The following is a 21,119-nucleotide window of genomic DNA, read 5'->3' on the forward strand; positions in this document are numbered from 1 at the left end:
GAACTTTGTCATCCGAACAAGGCATCCATTCATGGCACTGTGGAGCCCGTTTGTTCCAGTGGCCTTTATATTCAGTCTGCACAACAATTAAACCATCTCCCCCCAAAAGCCCTGGCCCGCCTCCATCTTGGTCCCATAGAGCTCAGCGCTACAAACAAGTCCACAGTGAAGCACCACCACCCCCGCAGAGCCAGCAGCACACTGTGGGCCGGTCGCCACAATAGATCTCTTTGACCACAATGTGAGCAATCGGCTTATCGCAATTTCCAGCACACTCACACAGCAACCGATAAACAAATAGAGCTCCGAATGTGACCAGGCACATCGTTGTGACACCCCCAAAGACTTACGAGGTAGACTTATTAAGTCTCACCTCACACACGCCAGAAGGCATGCGGGGAATCTCAGGTTTTGGCGAGCGCATCGTAGTGGCATCCTCCGTGTACATTCTACGGCGTAATGCTCTTTCTCACAGAGCCGTGCCAGCGTCGCTGATTCCTCTGCTGAGTATGTATCACAGCGTCGTAGCAATTAGCGATTAGCTTGGTCTCACACCGGAGTCCCCAGGGCTTACCTGGCGGGGTCTGGCCTCTGGGGTCCTTGCTGACCCGGTCGTCATCGTCGATGTGGACCAGTGTGGCCCGTAGGGTCACCACTCCTTTGCCTTTGCACACTCTTCTGGTGTCCAGCTCTGAAACACCAGGGCGGGGAAGGAGGAGAATGGGAATATCAAAAAAAAAAGGTGATGGGAATCAGTTCTCACAGCCCGCGTTGTCTGTTTAAACACACGTCACGATGAGGCGACGGCCTCACAGAGTGATCCGGCCCAGAAAGACCAAAATAGAAACTTTAACACACCAAAACCAGGCCATCCGCCCAACGGTGTCATTACTGTGCGTTGCTTAAAGCTTTTCAACTGTTGGATTCTGAAAGCGGTTTGCTTGTAAAGCGACCACAGGTTGTCACCAAATATGTTGTTTTAAAGTAAGCTAGGGTGATCAGGACGCCCATGGGTGCTGCTGAAAGATAGATGAGCTGGAGCAGAGCCAAGCCTCACCTGCAGCTGGAATCAGGTCAGGAGAGCCTTTCATGGTGGACCGGGGCGTGATCCTAATGGAGGACACCGCCCGCAGACCTGGTGAGACTGATTACAAATACATGAGGAAACACACTTAACACACTTTGACACACTTAACACACTTTGACACACTGGCAAGTTCAGCTCAGCTGTTGAATGATGCTACTTTAGCAATATTTCTTACTGTGTTTATTAAGGACAAGAATAAAATGCATAAATAATATATTAATAATATAGAATAGAATACATATATTTTTCTATGTTAATAGTTACTGATAATTAAGATAAAAAAGTGACATTGCTTTAAGTCACATAGGGTAAAGTGGTTGTCAGTGAATACTATACAACTAAACATAATGATAAATTATATAAAACACTACTATAAAAAGTATGGTTGTACCAACCAGCATGCATCATCCACAGTAGTGAGAAAAAAGCATTACTTACTAGCTGTTACACTGCCCCCTTCTGGAGAGCCCTGTTATGAACAAGGACTGCATTAGAACAGGTGAGTCAGGGAAGGTAACGTAATACAATCTTGTTTATAGACACCAGGAAAGAAACGCTGTAAAACTATTTTACCAATTACTTTCAATTAAAAACAATGGACGATTTATGTCCTTCTTGCAGTTTCTCCTCCTATACCTGAGGGCTGTCTGCTATCGTACCAGCAGCGTTGATGCGTGAGATAGATGGAACTGCAGGCCATGAGGACCAGCCCAGAAATGCTTGCAGTGGCACACCTATGATTGTGTTACAGGATGAAACCATATCCTCTACAGCCGGTCTCTATGAACTTAGACACACCAGTGGGAACATCACCATAGCTAAGCATTGAAGCTTGTTTTGCCCATATTGATGTGCAACGTGTTGGATAAACACTAAGGAAATTCAAGCGCACAAGGCTTCAGTTTTATAATTTGATTTCAAGAGAAAGCAGACTGGGAAGAAATCGGAAATGTGCCAAACAGCACATTAGGATTCAAGCCAGAGAAAAGCAAATATCTCTCAAAGCAGACATATTGAAAATGTGGAAATGTTACAATATTGTCCAATTGTCCTTGATGAATCTGGCCCACTGAAAAAACATGAGCGACTGGAAAACAACCAAGAAACCCTTACGACCGCCATTTGCCTAATGATTATGCAACACAAAAAAAAAAAATTGAAAATGGGAATAGGCATCGTATCGCGTACATCAACAAACACTGATCAAGTAGCCTTCTTGTGCACGCATAGTGTCCTCTGGGAAATTATACTTGAGCAGCTATTTAGGCTGTTTCCATATACATAACACAGCTCCTTTGGATTTCTTCTCCTGCTAAAGGGAAGGGGTATTTTGGAGCTTTATAACCAGCCAATGGAACGATTAGAGACAGAAACATGTCCTTTCTTACATTATTTAGAAAAACTCAGTCTTGCCTTAAAGGCAGATTCATTGTCTTGTTCAGCTTTGTATGTAATCAGAGAGAGAGAGAGAGAGAGAGAGAGAGAGAGAGAGAGAGAGAGAGAGAGAGAGAGAGAGAGAGAGAGAGAGAGAGAGAGAGAGACTAGAATATGTTAATGAGAGCTGCCTCAGTGGAGCATACAGAGGGGGACGAGAAGGCCACCAGCAAGTGGCTGAGAGCTGCTTGCATTTCATGCAATCAGAGTTCCCAAGATGAACGCCATAGATAGGACTGATTCAACTGCCTTTGCCCAGTAACATACCAAGGGAAAGCCTCATTTAAACAATACGCTATAAGGCATGCATATGACAATCCACCAATACAACTCTATCCACTCAATAAGACTTTATGAGCAAATATTAGGATATATTTGTGCACAGCTTCAAATATTATGATAATATATAAATATGCCATGATAAGGCAATTGTTCCATAGTGTTTGTGGACCTTTCGTTGATCATTCTCCACTCATCTGTGAGCATCACATCAGGGAGACACACTCGTGCACACACACACGCACACCCACACACCCGCCCCCGCTCCTTCATGATATCCCCACACACCTCTCCCAAAAAAACAACAACCATGTCGAAGTCACCGCACAGCTACTCACTGTAATGCCATTACCAAAACAAGTGCTGCACCTGCGTGGTCTTGGCAGCTGCTGAGCTCTACTTGAGCCAGCCTTTCCAGGGCTCCTCTCAAACTAAACTACCAGCTGGCTTAGAGATGAGCCATGATGCACTATCTGGCTATCTGGCTCCCCAGCCGCGAGCCGCGAAGCCCAGTGGCCTGCATCATCGGTGTGCTTGACGGTTAGCAGTGTGTGTGCGGGGTGTTGCATAAACACGCCGCAGGAGCACAGCTCAACCCTGGCCTTTTTAGGAAGAGAGGGAGCAGAGTGGGCCCGGGAAAGCCGTTGCTTAACCAGCGGGGAGGGGGGTGAAGTGAGGGGCTAGACAGGTTGGGAGTACTGGGACAGTACTGGCTAGTGTTGTAGACAAGATAAAGACAAGAGTCTGATAAGAAGTTTTCTCCCAACTGAGTAACGTAACCCCCCCTACACACACATACACACACACACATACGCACACACAACCATACACACAACCTTTACTAAAGTCATCTAGCTAGATGCACATTCCTTCCCCACTAATCTGGAGCTGTTTGACTTCCCCCTCTTCACACACCCGGTCCCTCCAGGTTACATACCTGTTCCAAAGTCATTTAGCATTTAAACCCATCAGCTCAAAGTTCACCTGATAGCATGTGTGAAAAAGCAGTTACGCGTTTAGCGCATTTAGCTCAGCTGATTAGTTTGGTTCAGTTGGTTTGAAAACAAAAATAAACCTACCTGCTTAGCTATTCTGATCTTTGTTAAGCGGGAAATCATTAGGAACTGGATATACCATCACACTTGTATTTCAATCTGTTGTTGTTCTCAAGGATTGAAAGAATGAAGAAAAGTGAAACTGCAATATTATCCCGAGCAGTATAGGTTCTATACACTGCTACCAATTTGAGAAAAATCACTGAGCTGAACAGACTTCTACTTATATCGCTGAGTTTCTCATGAAGCCAACAAAAACGCTGAAGGTTGACATTCAACGGTTTTACTATATATACTTCTTTACAGGAAAGGCGTACCTATGCAAAAACAGGAGTGGGTCAATACAGGAGCTTACATGTTTGTCTTCTAACTATCCCTCTAGCCTGTGTTAAATTAAAAAAGCAAACAGTCACCTCTTTCGCAATAGACCACCAGGAACTCTTCAATATGTCCTACTCCAGATCAACCCTAAGAGCAAACAATACAAAGAACCTGTCACACAGTCGGCAGCAGTTCTTACCTGGGGACTTGTCGCTGTTTACTTGCACACCAAAACGTCTGCTAACTCTTGGCAGCACACAGTCAGAGTGAGTCCAGCAGCGTGTCAGTCTATAGCCCTCTCCTCTTCCTACCCCAGCCTAAGATGATCTGGTCCTGGCATCAGATGCTCTCTCTGCTTTAGGGGCCCCTGGGTTTAACCTTGACCCCTATCGCTACATGGTGGGTCTGTTTGTTTTCAGCAAAAGGCGTGCCCAGATGGACCTGTCACCACATGACATGCTAGAATTTAGCACCCACTCAGCTGCACACCAGCACATTAAAACATTCTACTATTAACCCCGCCCACAGTCCTCCTCCACCCACGGCCACCGCCAGACCAGAGCCATATGGGAGACAGGACATTTGAGGATGCCTAGAATTAGCTAGGGTGAGTTAGCTGGACTGCGGCGCATGTGTTGTTTTGGGTGTGCCTCAAAGGTCGTCATGCCAGGGATAAAACGATTAAATGTCTCAGATGAACTGGTACGTGCCCCCTAGACGACACATGTACAGCAAACATAGAGAAAGAACAGAAAAAACAGAATCCTTAGAATACAGTATATATTGGTAGGAGGAGAAGCAACAGAAACAACAGAAAGCAACAGAAACCCTTCTTGAAACCTAGAACCCTTCAGAAACCTAACTTGTGAATTACATTGCATTTCTGGAGATGAAACAGAGGTCGAGTGCAAAGCAAAGCCATGTTTTATTAGCGGTGATGTATTTCACACCTAACGGGCGGACGGCTGTCAGGAGCCGCCATCAAAATGAACCACGGCCGACACAAAAGGGCTCTCATCGCCGTGGCGGACGGGGAGAAAAGAGCCGTTATGTAACCGGCCCTGACTTTCGCTTTGTCAACAAATGGCAGAGCAGGGCGAGAGAGCTGGGAGCCCAGGGATCAGAGGACAGCACCGAACAGCTCCAAACATGGCTCGAAAAGGCCGCTCTACAGAACCCCCCCCCCCTTTCCCCACACAAACCCCCTCCTCCGACCTTACCCCCCCCCCCTCCCCCCTCCCATTAATTGAGAATAACCGTCCCCGATGAGCAGTCCTCACAAACCCCCGCTCACACACTCGCGCCCTCCCCTTACCATAAACAGATTCCACAGCGGACAGAGGCCTGGGATTCTACACATTCCTCGGCAGCGCTATTTGAAGTTCATTTGAAACAACTGCCACATAAAAGGAAATGTTTGTAAGTTCCCGCCGTTTACACGCACGATAGCACACACCGATGGGGGCTGTGACGGTTCATGCTCCTCCAGGGAGGGTGGATGGCGTGACGCACGGCTGAGAACCAAATTGGAGACCCGGGGACTAGGTCTGTTTTGATGGAGTCACGGCGAGATTGTGACCATGAACTTGGGCTTCCTCTGAGCTATTAGATGCTACTATAACCACGAGCCTGCTGAGGCAGGCCAGGGTCTTTTCTTGTCCGGGGGAGTCCCCACGCAGCCACCTGTTAATCACTGGGACGCAAGTTAATCACTGGGACTAGTTTAAAAGTGATCACACATTTTTTCCTGTAAATTCACATATAGATTAAAATATGCCTTGATGACTTTCAATACTTTGAATTTCATGATTAAATAAAGTTGTTTACATTTACTGGACTATTAAAACATGTAGCGACCATCCCAAACCATCCCAAAGACCAGTAACTACTAGGGAGGATGGGTGAACACACACTGACATTTATTACAGTTGAACACAACCCATTCTGCGCTTGTATCGGGGTGTGTGTGTGTGTGTGTGTGTGTGTGTGTGTGTGTGTGTGTGTGTGTGTGTGTGTGTGTGTGTGTGTGTGTGTGTGTGTGTGTGTGTGTGTGTAGCTCCTCAGGACTGGGGTTGGCTTCCCACACAAAACACAGCTTGGGCCAGACAGCTCTGGTGATGCAGCGTGACTGCTAGGTGTTTGGAGCCCCTGTTATAAGAATGTCACTGGGCTGACGGGTCCAGCCAGGGTGATACATCACGGAGCAGAGAAAGCCTTCGGCTTCTCTCCCAGAACACGGCACAAAGCCCGGGCTAGGTCTCAAATGAAGGATTCAACAAGTCCTAGAGGGGGGCCCCCTTTGAAGGATGTTCTACTTTTCAGCGGATATAACAACAATTTTGAAAACGTTTTAATCTAATCAGGTCTAAAATACAGCACAGACACAGCCACTGTGATTCATCACAGTTGTTTACGCGGGGGGTTTATTTGGCAGTATTTTCGTCGCTGTAATTGGAAAGCCGTAACAACAGATACATCAACAACGTTGTGTGTCATCACCGGGATGGAGCACAGCTGCACACGGCGGATTCCTATTGGTTTAGATAATAGCGCGCATTATGGAGCACGTCTCACATAATGTGAGCCACGATGACAATTCAAATCATTGTCTGCGGCAGTGATGAAAGCCTTATCGGAGGCTTGTGTGTGTGTGTGTGTCTGTGTGTCTGTGTGTGTGTGTGTGTGTGTGTGTGTGTGTGTGTGTGTGTGTGTGTGTGTGTGTGTGTGTGTGTGTGTGTGTGTGTGTTTTGACTGGAACCTGGAATGGAAGCTTTGAGTGTGTTTCCTGATATAACCCTCTGAGTGGCCAGGCGACAGAGCTACTTGATAATTTTGTCATAGGATATCGCGGCTAACCGTGCTTATAAACAGCCATGCGATAATCCAGCAATTTCTAGTGCAATGAAGGTATCCGTGTGACGAGAATGCGCACCATGCCTCCATCACCCGTCTATTTGCGGAATGCGTGCGGTCGTTCCCTCTTATCTGGTCACACCCCTACGCGATCACAAGAGGCTGTTCCGTCGCCGGTGAGCGTTTAGTTTATATTTAGCTTCATATTTCTTATTCTACATTGCATACATCATGTATTATTCATTAGGAAAACTTTTTTTTCTTTCATACAATTCTGTAAACAGGAGCTTTCCGCAAGCAAAGCTGGGAGGTCTGCTTGCCTTGCCCTGAATTAAGAAAAAAATGCCATTCGCGACTACTTCCTGTGTCAATATTTGCGAATGAGGGGTTTTGTTTTTCAACCCCCCCCTCCCCCCGGAAGATGGCTCCCGAAATCTATCGCCAGCCCATAAATTGTCTTTTCACAGTCTTGTTTACATGCAGTCATGATTGGCTGGACTTCTTTGTGCGAAGGGCCTTGAAAAGCCAACGTGTAGCACTTCAGCGAGCCCTATCCACTTAGGACACAGGCAGCAGATGGAGAGAAAGGGGGAGGAGGCGCTGGTTGCTAGGCGACCGGCTGTAACATTAACATGGAGTGAAAACAGAAACCTGGTGTCTGGTCTGGCTGAAACATCCGGCACAGAACCCATCCGTTATTCACAAGACAAGCCTGTTGTCCCCAATTGACTCATAAATGTCCCATGCCATATCGAGTTATATTCACATTTTTTTATCAATGACCATGCACACTACAAAATGAGCTGATTCAATTGAGATAAATTCAGCAGACATGTGACGTTTCTTTGATTACTTGCCACACAATTAATACAATACAGTCAACAACCACAGAAATAGCCACAGAACACATAGCCCACAAAAACATATACGACTTCTCGTCCCAAAACTTTTGTACAGTTCAACCTACAGGCTCACTGACTATTAACCTATGAGCAATAATAATGCAATATTTGTGTGTGCCTCTCACTTTCATGTGTTGTTATTCTATTATTTTCTGCAGTGTAATATGTTATTACAGTGTCATCAGTGTTCAAATGTGTGCATGCAAAGCCACCTGTACCTAAAACAACTGCAACTCAAAGCTATGTGTCTTTAAATCAAATAGATAAGCGTGCTCAGCTATCCAGATGCCATCTTTGGTCAATCATTGAAATTCAGTTCAAGTTTCCTGAAGTTCACCCTCTCAAATCTAAGGGATCCGAGTAACAAGACTCTGGACAAGCGTTATAAAATATTTACAGCTGTGCAGGGCCCACCATCCAACAGGTAGCTACTCTATCGTCAATCAAAATAACTGTCCATGCACCGTTGAAGTTGATTCATTGTTAAAGGTCCACGGCTAGACTCTGGGATAATACGCATGAGGGAATATTATTCTGTCGTACACTTACATCCTAATGTATAGGCTCTTGTGGACACTGAAACTAAATGAACTATTTAATCAAACTTCTGTGTTGAAGATGCCTGGCCACTTTGTTACGAAGACAAATTGATTTGCAATGAATATGTGCAACGGACCAATCTGTGTTATTAGCAGCCAACACCCGGAGGTGTTATGAATGATGTTGTTATTCAAACATATCGACCAGTAGCGTATTTAAGTTTCATCTGAATTCCTTTCGGTATGACATCATGGTTTTGGCTTGCCCAGGGCTTGTCCACTGAGCTGTAGAGTAGAGGGCTGATGCAGGCCTACCTGTTTTACTCACACATGCACACACCTCCCCATCTCTGTGTACACACTGAGAACGCAGGCCACATTGTCCACATTGTGCAAACCCCCTTCTAAAACTTTGAAAACCAGACTAACCACTCTGGCTATTTGTCTCCAAATAAAACCCCTTCCATCGTGTGAACTATAGCACCTGCTGTCGCTATGCTAAAACAGGGGCTAGGAGAACTGTTTGCCTTTCCCATTGACATAACACTTGGTGAGGACATGATGACATCTATTTGGCTGAATGGGGCGCATGAATCTTTGAGTCTCAACAGATAATCCAATCCAATTCGTAAGCAGTAGCACTAATGGACCAGCAGACGCCCTGGCCCTTCCTGACTTGACGTAGGCTGTCTCTCTATTGACCAATATCTGTCACATACCAGCCAGATGCAAATGAACTGTGCAGACTTATGTAAGCTTGCCAAATGAACCATTAGGGTGACTTTAGCTACAAATCGGTAAAAAAGCCTTTGCTTCATAGACTGCATATTGATTAATTATTTACAAGCAGATTGGATATTTTTCCAGATGCATGGTATACAGACGCCATTTGCTGACCTATACCCCAAGGTACAACACATAAAATGATAACTTCACTCTCTATAAGAATCACTTTTCGTCCTTATTTACTATATTCCAGATATAATTTCATTTGCATAAATCTCAGATGTAGTTTATCTGATTCCATTAATAGGGGACTTTGAATGTCTGCCGACAACCCCCGTCTATCATAAACTAAACTAAAAATAAACAAGTTCATGTTTTGGGCTGTAAATTGTCCCATGTGTTTGTCAAATGTTTGGTCCCAGCAGCACATTTGAGCCAAACTGCAGAAACATGTATTGACATTCAAAGTCAGTAGGCCTATGTCAACACTCGACAACAACATGAAGTGCTCTCAGTGTGGGACTGTTCTCTTATGCAGCACAAGTTCATAGGCAGGCTGATACTGTGCCAGTATGTACCATGGTGCATGCTAATCAACATAAATGACCATTAACCATATAACCATGCACTTTTTCGGATATCACAGTTTTATCTTAAATATTCCAACTCTACAACTTTTGCCTACCATACAGAACATAAATATAGTGAACTTTCCCTTATTGTCTCACTTTTATCATCTAAAGAAACATAGCACAGATTAAAAGACTATGCACGCTATTGCACTAAATATTGCCTTTGTTTTGCCAACTCCTGCGGCATGATGCACAATTATTCCATGGAGCTAATGACACAAGCCTGTTACGCGTGAACGTGGAGTGATTTAAATGATAGGCCATGAGCAACCGAGACAATAGCCTAGGATACGCAGGTGCATAGAAAAAACATCCACCGCCTCACCACACGAAGTCTCATCAACATCCAGACAATATATTCCCATTATTTGTGTCAGCATTGAATTCATGAAAAAAATTGATTATTTTTATTCACAAACTTATATTCGACTCGAGGAGAATGATCCAATGCTATAACAGAACCTCCTATATTGGGGTTCACTTGCGCAGATGGAGCATGCATAACGTATGGGTCCCATTGCGATCCATCTTTACTGCGGTAGCACTTCCAAACCAAATGGGACCTGCAGTAGCTTGTTTGAAAATAACGAGTAGTTGTGTCGTTTTCTATAACGCTACACTACACTCAAATCCAATGCGGTTTGAAATGTGTCCGTGGAAACCTTTTTAACACACACACACACACACACACACACACACACACACACACACACACACACACACACACACACACACACACACACACACACACACACACACACACACACACACACACACACACACACACACACACACACACACACACACACACACACACACACACACACACAGCTTTGAGTCACGCGACCATAACACAAAGTCAGCTCTATGACGCCAAGGTAGCGACGCTGAACATGACAGAAAGTAAAACACTTCATTTTACAGAAATCAAAAGAATGACCGAGGACCGTTTGATGATGTGAAGGTGAGCGTATCCCCATTTGTGATGTGGATGGCGTAAAAGCAAATTAGCTTACCTTTCTCGAGTGACAATCCAGGATTCCGGCTCGACGTTGCGGGCACACGCGCCACTACGGTGTGTGAAATCGCGGCTGCTTTCATCAGCATGCGAACAGACAGCGGCTCCCTCCACCACGTCGGTACCGCATACATGCGTCTGCTGTTTACACCGCATCCAACTACTGCTAGGACCGATGGTCGGTGCCTCCATTTTTATTTTTTTAACGGATTCATTTTATACTCTGACGAAACAGCACACGAGAATATTTCAGTATCCGAATTCTAAACAACCGGTTAATAATATGTATGTGTATGGGTCATGCAGCTCGACTTTGGGGGACATGGGCTCGCGTGAATACAGCGCCATCATGTGGCTGAAACAGGTTTGGTACAATGAAGTAAGCCATTGAAGAACACTTGAGAAACACGTTTACTGTATAAACACATTTTATATATAAGTTGACCAGAAATGGAATGGACTCAGTACTTATTAATAAATAGTGAACACTAAATCGGCACAAATGCTTACGTCACTACAGTTCTGCTTAATGTTAAAGGGGTTCTGTGGATTGGCTGTGTAACAGAGGAAGTAGTTATTGAGAACTTTGCATTACTTTAATCCAGATAATATTAATCAATATACATTCAGTCTGTTGGCTACATTGTACATGTGTGCATCCTTGTGAAATATGCCTAGCTCCAGCCTCCTCCTAAAATGAATGGCAAAAAACTCTAGTGTAATGGGGAAATAGTAAGCACTAGATTTGCACGCTTACATCACTACCACAGTTCTGATAACATGACCAAGGTTTTCTGAAATTGGCTGTGTAATGACATACACCCTACATCCAGTTTTTACATCAAGTATACACATTTACTAACTATAAAATCTTTTAAATTCAACACAGTTAATTGTTGCAGCAGTATTGCCGTTATTGAGGCAGTTACTGTTCCCTGTGTAACATTCATGTACTTTATCCGAAAGCACTTGCGTCAAAGTGCAAATCACAGTTTTTCCAACCCTTTAAACAACTTGTCAATCAAAGCAGACCATCAAGAAACGACACGGTCACACCAGTGGGTAAAATGTACAAAAACAAACTAATCTCTGACAGTCAAAGTCGTGAGCGCCGTATAAACTGAAGCATCATAATAAAAAGAATACAAACGATAACACAGGAGAACTAAAATCACCGCAGGCGCCGAGGTACGGGCGGGGCCGCGGGCCGCCGGGGAACGGCGCGAGTAGGACAGGATATGTACCGCTCATGTGACACAGGCTCTGGATTCCTGGAAAAGCGCAACAAAGAGGGTAGAGGAAGTCATTATGGTGACCGTTGTTGGATTCTGTAACGCTTGAGTCTTCAGGACAGTGGTTCTCAGTACTGTTTGGGAGGGGCTGCTTGGGTGATTTCCAAAAACAACCCATTGGGGGTTTAAACCCCTGCCTTTCAGCTAGTACCCAGCACCCTAGTTACTATCCTGCACTATACACACACCACCCTGCCTGCACTATATAACATATATATGGGAATTTATCATACGTATGTTGTGGAGCACACCATTGTATTCCATTATGAAATCGATACAACTCACTTTTCAACTCAAATTATCATGTTCTTCCAATACCAACAAAAATATAATTATAGTAATAATGTCTCATAGTCATCATGAGAACCCATCAGGCGTTCACTTGTGGGTTTTTTACACAGATGGTGCAGCCTGATGGTGAATGTTGTTCCGTCGTGACGTCTGACAGGAGCCCATATTTGGTTATCTGTGACCATTAGAGCCTAAAAGAGCTCAATAAATAACCCATAAACCCTACTACTGTCGTAAACAAAATCCAAAAGCTTTAAGGTTGTGCAATATTTACTACATTTGAATTAAACAGGCATGATTAATTAATAATCATTCAAATGTACATTTTCGTTATCTCGTCCATGTTCTCAAACACTCACACGGTAATTTAAAACGAAAGTTTATCTCTTCACACGCTATCACACTTTGGTTTCCTCTCCTATAGCTTGGTAAACAGAAAAACATTTCCTCTTTTATTATTTTATGTTATCTCACTTGCCTCGTCACTCTTGACTCTCCCTACTCTGCATGATTTGTGCTGTCCTTAACATGGAAGAACCTGGGTTGATGCAAAGAAGAACTTCCCCCGGCCTTCGTAACACATCAGGGCCCTGCTGTGCGGTCAGACAGCATCAGGTTGCATCGTGGTGGACAGTCTGTGTCACATTCAGCCTCTAATGAGAACTCTAGTGTGAACTCTAGCACACTTACCTCTCTGGGACCGGGGGAGGGAGGTTCGGCGGGGGTGGAGGGCTGCGTGAGGGGACGCGTGAGACAACACACGGCGACCGTCGGGGGCGTGGCGGTGGAGGCAGGATATCTATGGTGTCCTTGAGACCCCCCAGAACGAACATGAAAGAGGAAGAGAAACGTTCAAGACTCCATGCTCGATGAAGCGCTCACAAAGTTTCAGTTTTTGGTTTCAGTTGAGCTTTTTACGATTTGACCAACAAAAGTAAGCCTAGAAATTGTAACGTGTAAGCATTCAAGTACTGAAACACACACACACACAAAGTCACAGACTAGCTACCCAACTAACCAAATACATTCAATAACACTGTAACAGAAAGCGTATTACCGGGGTCTCACGCTACAGCCATACCATACTACATTCATGGTCTGGTTGGCTGATTTAAGTCGAAGCAACCCAAACTCACCTCAAAGTCTGGCTCCGTCCCACTGCTGGTGCTCAAGATGCTGTGTGTGCTGAGTCTGTTACTCTCCGTGCCTGTGGAAGGGAAACAACACTTGACAACATTAGTCTAAACTATTTGTATAGAGCTTGATCCCAGTGAGTCCGAAGTGACGGGCGGTTTCACAGGTCCACATTAAACAACACCCTTTCAGACTGCTTGGTATCCCAATGGAAGAGTACCAAAAATAGGAGCGCACGCTTATTTTTGGACCCTGCCCAACTTTTGGCTGTGGAAACGCCAATATAAGCGAACCGTGCCGCACAGAACCGAACCACACCGCTCGGTGGTAACGAGGAATTATATACCCCCTAATCCTTAACCCTTGGGGGGGGGTGGAAGACATTGAGAAGGGACAGGGCTTGCACCTTTAGTAGCACCCGAGTTGTGAGGAAGTATGAGAGCAGACAAGCCATGAGGTGTCATTATGACAGCAGCTGGACTCACTAGAAGTGCTGGAGGTGCTTCCAGTCTTCCAGTTGCCTCTCTGCATTGAGTGAGGCATGGCAGGGGGCGGGGCCAGCACCCGTGGGGCATAATCATACACAGAATATTCAGCGGTGACCTCAGAGTCGCCGACGTTAGTGCTCTGGATCGGGGCTGTTATTTCAAGATCTTTAAGAAAAAGGAAGAGCATCAGCATAGCATGCATCAGAATCTAGGCCTGAGTCTAAAAAGATGTAAATTTGAAGGTAGTGATTAATTGAAAAGATACATGAAATATGCTTACCGACATCCTTTTTGGCTGTCTTTTTCCTCTCCTTGTGTCGTCTGTTGATGCTCTTCCGTAACCTATTTAGGTTCTCCTGCGGAAAAAAAGGAAAACCAGTGATGTCACGTGTAGCCTCGCCAATATCTGTATGGATCAGCAGAGAGCCACCAGGATCCCTGCTGTGGCACTCGTACTGGGGGTTTGTATGTGTCCGCTGTACCTGCTGGCACCGTAACGAGTTGGAGCGCTCGTGCTCAGACTGCCAGGCCTTGAACTCCTGGACCGCCTCATTGACAGTGATGAGCCCCAGCTTGACCCTCTCCTGCAGGGCGATGAGCTGTCTCTGTCCCGGGGTCTTCAATCCACAAAATGCATCAAAAGTAGCGGAGGAGCCTGGAGCATGCGTCCCATGCTCTGACACGAGTGAGATAAGCAGCATGGCGTTTAATGTCATTCACACAAGCATTAGACTCGACTCAATTGCATGGATAATATCTCCTGGACAGACCTCCAGCGTGCACAAATGGTTACGAAAAAAAGGTTACATCCAGAGAGTGATAACGAACGCACTCAATGGCTGCCCACATCCAGTTATTTTTGTAACTTTGTTCATATTTACCTGCAGCCCTCACTCTTCTCGTTGGTCTCATTGGGGGAGTGATTTGGTCTGAGAACACTGTGGGGAAAAAAAGGGAGGTTTAATGTCGGACACTCAGAGTGAATATCGAATAAAACTATAATGAGCACGGAAAACGTTTAGCCTGACCTCTGGCGATGTAAGGCTTGGTGTCCAGTGACTCTGAGCTCTTAGGTCTGGGTATGGGGGCAGGCGGACGATTGATTGCTCTGACGGGATAGGTTGCGAAGTCGTCTACGATATGGTAGATATCCTCTTGGAAGGAGTTGTATAGGGGGCCATCTTCTAAATTGTATTGCTCCTGCTCCTGATCCTCCTCCTCGTCCTCCCTCTCCTCTTCCTCGTGTTGGGTCACATCGTTCTGGCTGACTTCCTTTGTGTCCTCCGTGTCAAGGCGTTCCCGCTCCTCTCGGCTTTGGGCCGCCCCTGGTTTTGCTGTTGAATAAAATACAGTCACATTGTCTTCCCCAGCAGTGATCCGATGTAGCCTTGTGAGACCATCCTGATCCCAGAGTTCACATTCGGTTTATCTCTGCAGAGTTGTCTGCCCTCGAGCCCATTGAGAGCCCACTTCCAAAAATGTTAAAATTAAAGGACCAATCAGCATAAGGGGGAGGTTTCAGTTCATGGCAAACAACATGCAGTCCACAAAATGTTTAAAGAATAACAGGAATTTGCAGGGAAGGCTGACACTATTTCTTTTATCAGAGGAAGAGCATCACTTAAGTTACTTAATTTTGATTGGCTGGAGCTTTTCTGACATTTATTGTGAAACACAAACTTTAATATCTCGATGTTGTCACGAGGCTTGATAAGGTGCAATAAATATGGGGACTTCAGACCAACCGGCTACCTTGGAAGAAGGTCCTGAGCATGGCCTCTTCAGGGTTCTGGTTCTCCGCCACTCCAGTCATCACTTCGTCTAGAGGGGGACATCAGCTTGTCATCAATGTTATCCTGTTCATCCAAGTTGAATGTAACACACACACACCCTTTCCATACCACTGCTCCCCAACCAATTTTTGTAATTGTTCCCTAATTATCATCATCATCATCATCATCATCATCACCACAATCATCATCATCATCATCATCATCATCATCATCATCATCATCATCACCACAATCATCATCATCATCATCATCATCATGTTGTTCAAGAGCTTACACAAGTCGTCTGCACATTCCGGATTAATGTCCAGAATGGTCTCATAGATCTCCCCTGTGTGCTCAGAGCACCTGAGGATGTTTTCTGAGCCAGGAGCCATCAACATATACACTCCCTTGCTGTCCTCGTCCTGTGGGTCAGAACTGAGTGTGTCTGCTGTCTCCTGGATAAATCAATAAAGCAACGGAAATGAATAAATGCAAAATAAGTTAAAGGTAATAGAAAACCCCAAAAGCTAGACTTGACTGAATTGATGAAGGGGGTTATACAAATATCACACTTTGCTAGAGTTACATTTTGGCAAAGAGCAGGGTTTCATGAACTTTTCACATCTCTGGACTCAACACCCATAAAATAAAAAAACTGTGAACTGATACTTTCGTTTTAACAAAGTATCAGTTCACAACTCTCAGTTCAACTCTGAGCATACCCGAATTGGTGATCCCTTTGTTCAAAAGGATCTCCAGAGAGTGTGTTCTGTGCGTTTCTGTGCGTTGTCAGACAGTGACCCACCTCCCAATGGCCGCAACCCATCTTGGGTCCCGACCCATGGTTTTGAGGAACACTGGATGCTGTGATGTTAGAGAACATTGACACGTGATACGACTCTGTTTTGTGTCAAAAACGTACCACAAACTTGTCCATGAACTGCCGGAGATCGGTGAAGCCGCTGCGCTCCGCTAGCGTGTTGGGATAGTCCCCCTGCTTGTTCATGACACTGTAGGCCTGCAACGCTCCAGGACAATGCAGGAGAGTCGTGGTCAGCCTCCTCAGGCCGTACTTGGCAGCAAAATGGAGAAGCGTGGGAAGATCCTCGTTCCGCTGGTCTGAGGGGGGAGGAAAAGGTAAATGAGAGTGCATGGGTTTCACATCTCACTTGATGCTAAAGCTTGTTTAAAGAGTAATCAAACACTGACGATCAAAACCCAGGCACAGCCCCGTCTCTGGTCAGAACACTGGTCATGTATAGTGCTGCTTGCTCTGATTGGGCTGTAATTTGGGTCAGGGCACACAGTTCAAACCGACTGTACTATGTTTTATTTTGGCTTTGAGGATTAGTGATATGAAGCAGCACAAACTGTGCTGTGAAGATGAAGAAAAATTAGGTCCATTCGGAGTATGTCCTTATTGAAAAAATTCCTGTGACATAAACTCAGATGCAATGGTTCAGTTTGTTTGGCAACATCTTCTTTGATATTTTTAGTTGATGACAGCAAGCATGACAATAAGCTTTTAGTCTTGAAAAAGTGCTTTACTCACATGTTGACATATTTTCTGTTTCCATCTGTTCGATTCCAAACAGCTGAAGTCCACCCAGTGACATTCTGGATTTTAACAAGTCAGTGAGCATTTTGTCCACTGATTCAGTTTTATTGCATGTAATGTTGAATGCCTGTGAATATAAAAGTATAGACGCGTCTATGACCTTCTTTTCACCTTTCATAAAGCCTTGCATAAAGCCTTGCATATTGCTGTGGATTATATTGTTGTTATCATTAAAGTGTAGACTCTTACCTGGCAGATGAATTCAATTGGAGAGGTGGCATTATCCAGGTGACGACTGACCTCATCCATGCAGGTGTAGTATGTAACAGGCGTCAAACTGACTGGAGAATGGTTTGCTGAATCGCTGACCAAAGAGAGCGATACTTTCCCAGCAGGCATATCTGAGCATAACGATAATACAAACAACTAAGAGCATTACAGAAACACAAAGCATCTCAAATACTGCTATTAAAATAGGCTATTTATATATAGGCCACCTACCAGGTGCTATAGCACTTATTGTGTATTCATTCACTATGGTCGCTAGAACATGCTGCGGAGCTCCATGTTCAGAGGAAAACTCCACCTGGGTCTGTGACTCAATGTCCACTTTATACAGTAGAATGATGTAAATAGTTGTCCGCTCCTGGAAAAATATATTTTAGTAAAGGAACAGTGTGCTAACTCATTTAGCCAACACTTTTATGCCAAACGTTATATATTTAAAACAATATATTAAGATTGTTTGGACCAGTGATGGTTTATAGATTATATTGCAGCTGTGTAGATTGGCCTTATTCTGAGAGTAGCTGACGTAGCTTGTTTTTTTTTACAAACTGGTATTCGTCTGATAGGCTAACCACACTTAAATGATAAGATGTAAGTGGATTCTAAATAACTAACTATGGCTAGATATTTAAACCATTGAATATGTACTTATTATTTCCATTACACTATTCAACCATCCATCCATCCATTCCTCCATGGTATTCCCATTCAGGGAGTTGGGTGGACTGGAGTCCATGTAAAGCATGTGAAAACCAGGACAGGGATGCCTTTAAATCATAGACTCACATACACACTCAATGGGCTGAAACAGGCACAAACCCATACAAACATTGGACATTGGACATCAACTTGCAGGCAGAACCCAAAGAAACTGAAATCAGGTACCAACTGCGCACTGCCACCCAAGGCAGGTCACGTCACTCTATTTTGAATATTAACCACACTACAACAGCGATCTGTGTGTGATGATTATCATGAATTGAAAATGATTGTAATCTCACCCCACAAGGAATTCTGTTTGGCTGAACGGTGAGACACGTGGGGCATTGGACCCAGCTCTCCTCCTGCTGCAGAGAATCCCCCGGGCTCAGGTCCACTATGAGGTCTGGTTCTCCCTCTTCTGCTGACACATACTCCTCAGCTTCAGGCTCTTCTATGGCCTTGCACACAGTCTGACTGGCCACCTCGACGGATGCGGCTGGTGTGGTTTCCCTTTTACTGTCAACCTCGTCTTGTTTGCCTTCGAAGTGACAGTTACTGGTTATAATCACCTTCAGATACATGCACACACAGGGACACTCATAGAGGCACGGGTTCATGCATGCACTCACACACATGCGCACGCACACACACACACACACACACACACACACACACACACACACACACACACACACACACACAGTTACACACACACACACACACACACACACACACACACACACACACACACACACGGTTACACACACACACACACACACACACACACACACACACACACACACACACACACTTCTCCCACACTACACACACATTACACATCCCCACATACACACACCCCCACACACGCACACACACACACACACACACACACACACACACACACACACACACACACACACACACACACACACACTTCTCTCACACTACACACACATTACGCACACACTGGGTACTAGTGTGTGCCTACCGTCCTCCATGGCCGCCAGGATGGTAGAGATGTAGACGACGGGCTCGTCGTCGGCGTACAGCTTGCTCCAGCTGGCCCAGTGTTCAAAGCTCCCGTCGGGTACCAGCTCCTCGGCCACGCCGCACAGCAGCACCACCACCCTGCGGGGAGGCTGCAGGAGCCCCTGCAGGGCCCCATGAAAGTGGTCGTCACTCAGGAGGTCCAGCAGAGCGGCGGTCATCACCAGGACCACGCACTTGCCCCGTCGGAGACGCTCAAAGTCGTAGCCGTGCGGCTGGTCCTCCCACGAGACGGCGTGCGACAGGATGGAGATCTCGTGGAGCGCCCCCAAGGACCTGAGGATGGCCTGTAAGTATTCGGCCCATTCCTGTGCCTCTGGCGTGTGTAGAATCAACAGCTCGCAGCCAGCAGAGGGGTAGTCTGCAGGAACAGAGGAAGTTATTAACAGTAGTGACGAATATTTAACATGAACCAAAGCGGGTGCACAGTCCAGAACATGACACCAATGACGTTTACACTAGTGACACATCACCCCATGACCACCAGTGATGTCATTATGCATTGTTTCCCACAGGGAAGCAAGTGCTGATGTTTGTGCCGGAGCTGTTCCACAGTCACACCGTCAGGCCTGCCAGAGCTATGGAATGTCAAGATGAGTGTGGTGGCAGAATGAATGGCCGCTCTCTGTGGCACGGCAAGCACACCCTCCCTCCGTCCCCACCGCCAGAAAAGACCAAAAAAAAACACGAAATACTGGGCAAACTTCACACTGTGTCAACACTACTCTGGGTAATTTTGTTTGACTCATTACAATGTTTAATCAGGTCGGATTCACCCCCTCTTACTCCATACTGGGAAAGGAACCAGATCCAGTCAATGGGCCGTTCATAGCGTTTCGGACTATGGTCTTGTGGTAGTTTCAGGTTATTGAACCATACAGGAAGGCCACGCACACTTCCTCTTTCAGTTAAGCTGTGTTACGCTTCCACAGCTGATCAAACAGTTATCACCATTATTCCCCAGACCGAATGACACACATTTCACACTCAAAACGTTGAAACCCAAAATCCTATTACGTTGGCTTGTGTTCCGTGACATAGTTTGCTGAAAGGTTACATGTGTCACGGTTTTAGCATCGTGAAATTGTACTTAAAAGTAAATCATTTGAATAAAGATGTCATTCTCGAAATTCCAAACCTGGGGTTTCCTCCATGGCTGAGCAGTCTGGCCTTCGTGTCTAAGGTCCCCGTGAGAAGCTGGTCATCTGAAGCAGTAACTCTGTCTCTGGTGGACTAGCACCCGCCGATGCGCTTCGGTTGACAACGTTTTCGCCAATGAGAGCTGTCATATAAATAGCACCAGTTAGTTTCCTCATCAAGAGTATAGTCTACTGCACACCACTTCCTGAAAAGCTGTGAAAGTACAGCCCACAAGGCTGTCCTCAAGCACAGTGTTTGTATTACACCTGAAGCATGCTGGGTCATCCATTCTCTGACCTCTCTCACACACACACACACACACACACACACACACACACACACACACACACACAAACTTACACGCACACACACACACACACACACACACACACACACACACACACACACACACACACACACACACACACACACACACACTAACACATAAAATAAAAATATTTTCACGTTTTGCGCATGTAAAATGCATGTTCTCTTTAATTTCCTTGCAAAAAATGCAAAAGTTAATTAAGAAAATAAGTTGTTACTTGCAGGCATGTA

At 45.3% G+C, this 21,119-nt stretch overlaps 2 protein-coding genes across 4 annotated transcripts in view; both read right to left on the reverse strand.

Moving 5' to 3' along the window:
• Positions 1–4,640, reverse strand: part of LOC311350898 (sorbin and SH3 domain-containing protein 1-like) — a 35,225-nt gene extending 30,585 nt beyond the window's left edge. Inside the window, exons 1-4 of one of the 2 annotated variants that reach the window (XM_084470991.1) lie at positions 4,376–4,640; positions 1,526–1,556; positions 1,058–1,144; positions 575–691 (exon numbers count right to left, since the gene is read on the reverse strand). In XM_084470991.1, coding sequence (XP_084327117.1) covers positions 575–691; positions 1,058–1,091 — 151 coding nt within the window. In that variant the 5' untranslated portion in view covers positions 1,092–1,144; positions 1,526–1,556; positions 4,376–4,640. The remainder of the gene's footprint in view (positions 1–574; positions 692–1,057; positions 1,145–1,525; positions 1,557–4,375) is intronic. The other variant, XM_084470990.1, reaches the window with a different exon arrangement.
• Positions 4,641–11,109: 6,469 nt separating this feature from the next.
• Positions 11,110–20,681, reverse strand: pik3ap1 (phosphoinositide-3-kinase adaptor protein 1). 2 transcript variants are annotated; one of them, XM_084470992.1, is made up of 17 exons: positions 20,560–20,681; positions 19,363–19,782; positions 18,674–18,912; positions 17,886–18,030; positions 17,634–17,785; positions 17,379–17,511; positions 16,749–16,945; positions 16,119–16,281; positions 15,804–15,872; positions 15,080–15,385; positions 14,933–14,989; positions 14,534–14,727; positions 14,332–14,407; positions 14,049–14,216; positions 13,566–13,636; positions 13,120–13,238; positions 11,110–12,117 (listed from the first exon to the last, which is right to left on the reverse strand). In XM_084470992.1, the coding sequence occupies exons 1-17, from the start codon at positions 20,573–20,575 to the stop codon at positions 12,018–12,020; spliced, it is 2,625 nt and encodes an 874-aa protein (XP_084327118.1). In that variant the 5' UTR covers positions 20,576–20,681; the 3' UTR covers positions 11,110–12,017. The 2 variants fall into 2 exon arrangements, with proteins under 2 accessions (XP_084327118.1, XP_084327119.1); XM_084470993.1 differs by lacking the exon at positions 14,049–14,216.
• Between the last annotated feature and the right edge of the window lie 438 nt (positions 20,682–21,119).

This window comes from Micromesistius poutassou (assembly GCF_964030765.1).
Source record: "Micromesistius poutassou genome assembly, chromosome: 7".
NCBI classification, from domain to species: Eukaryota; Metazoa; Chordata; class Actinopteri; order Gadiformes; family Gadidae; genus Micromesistius; species Micromesistius poutassou.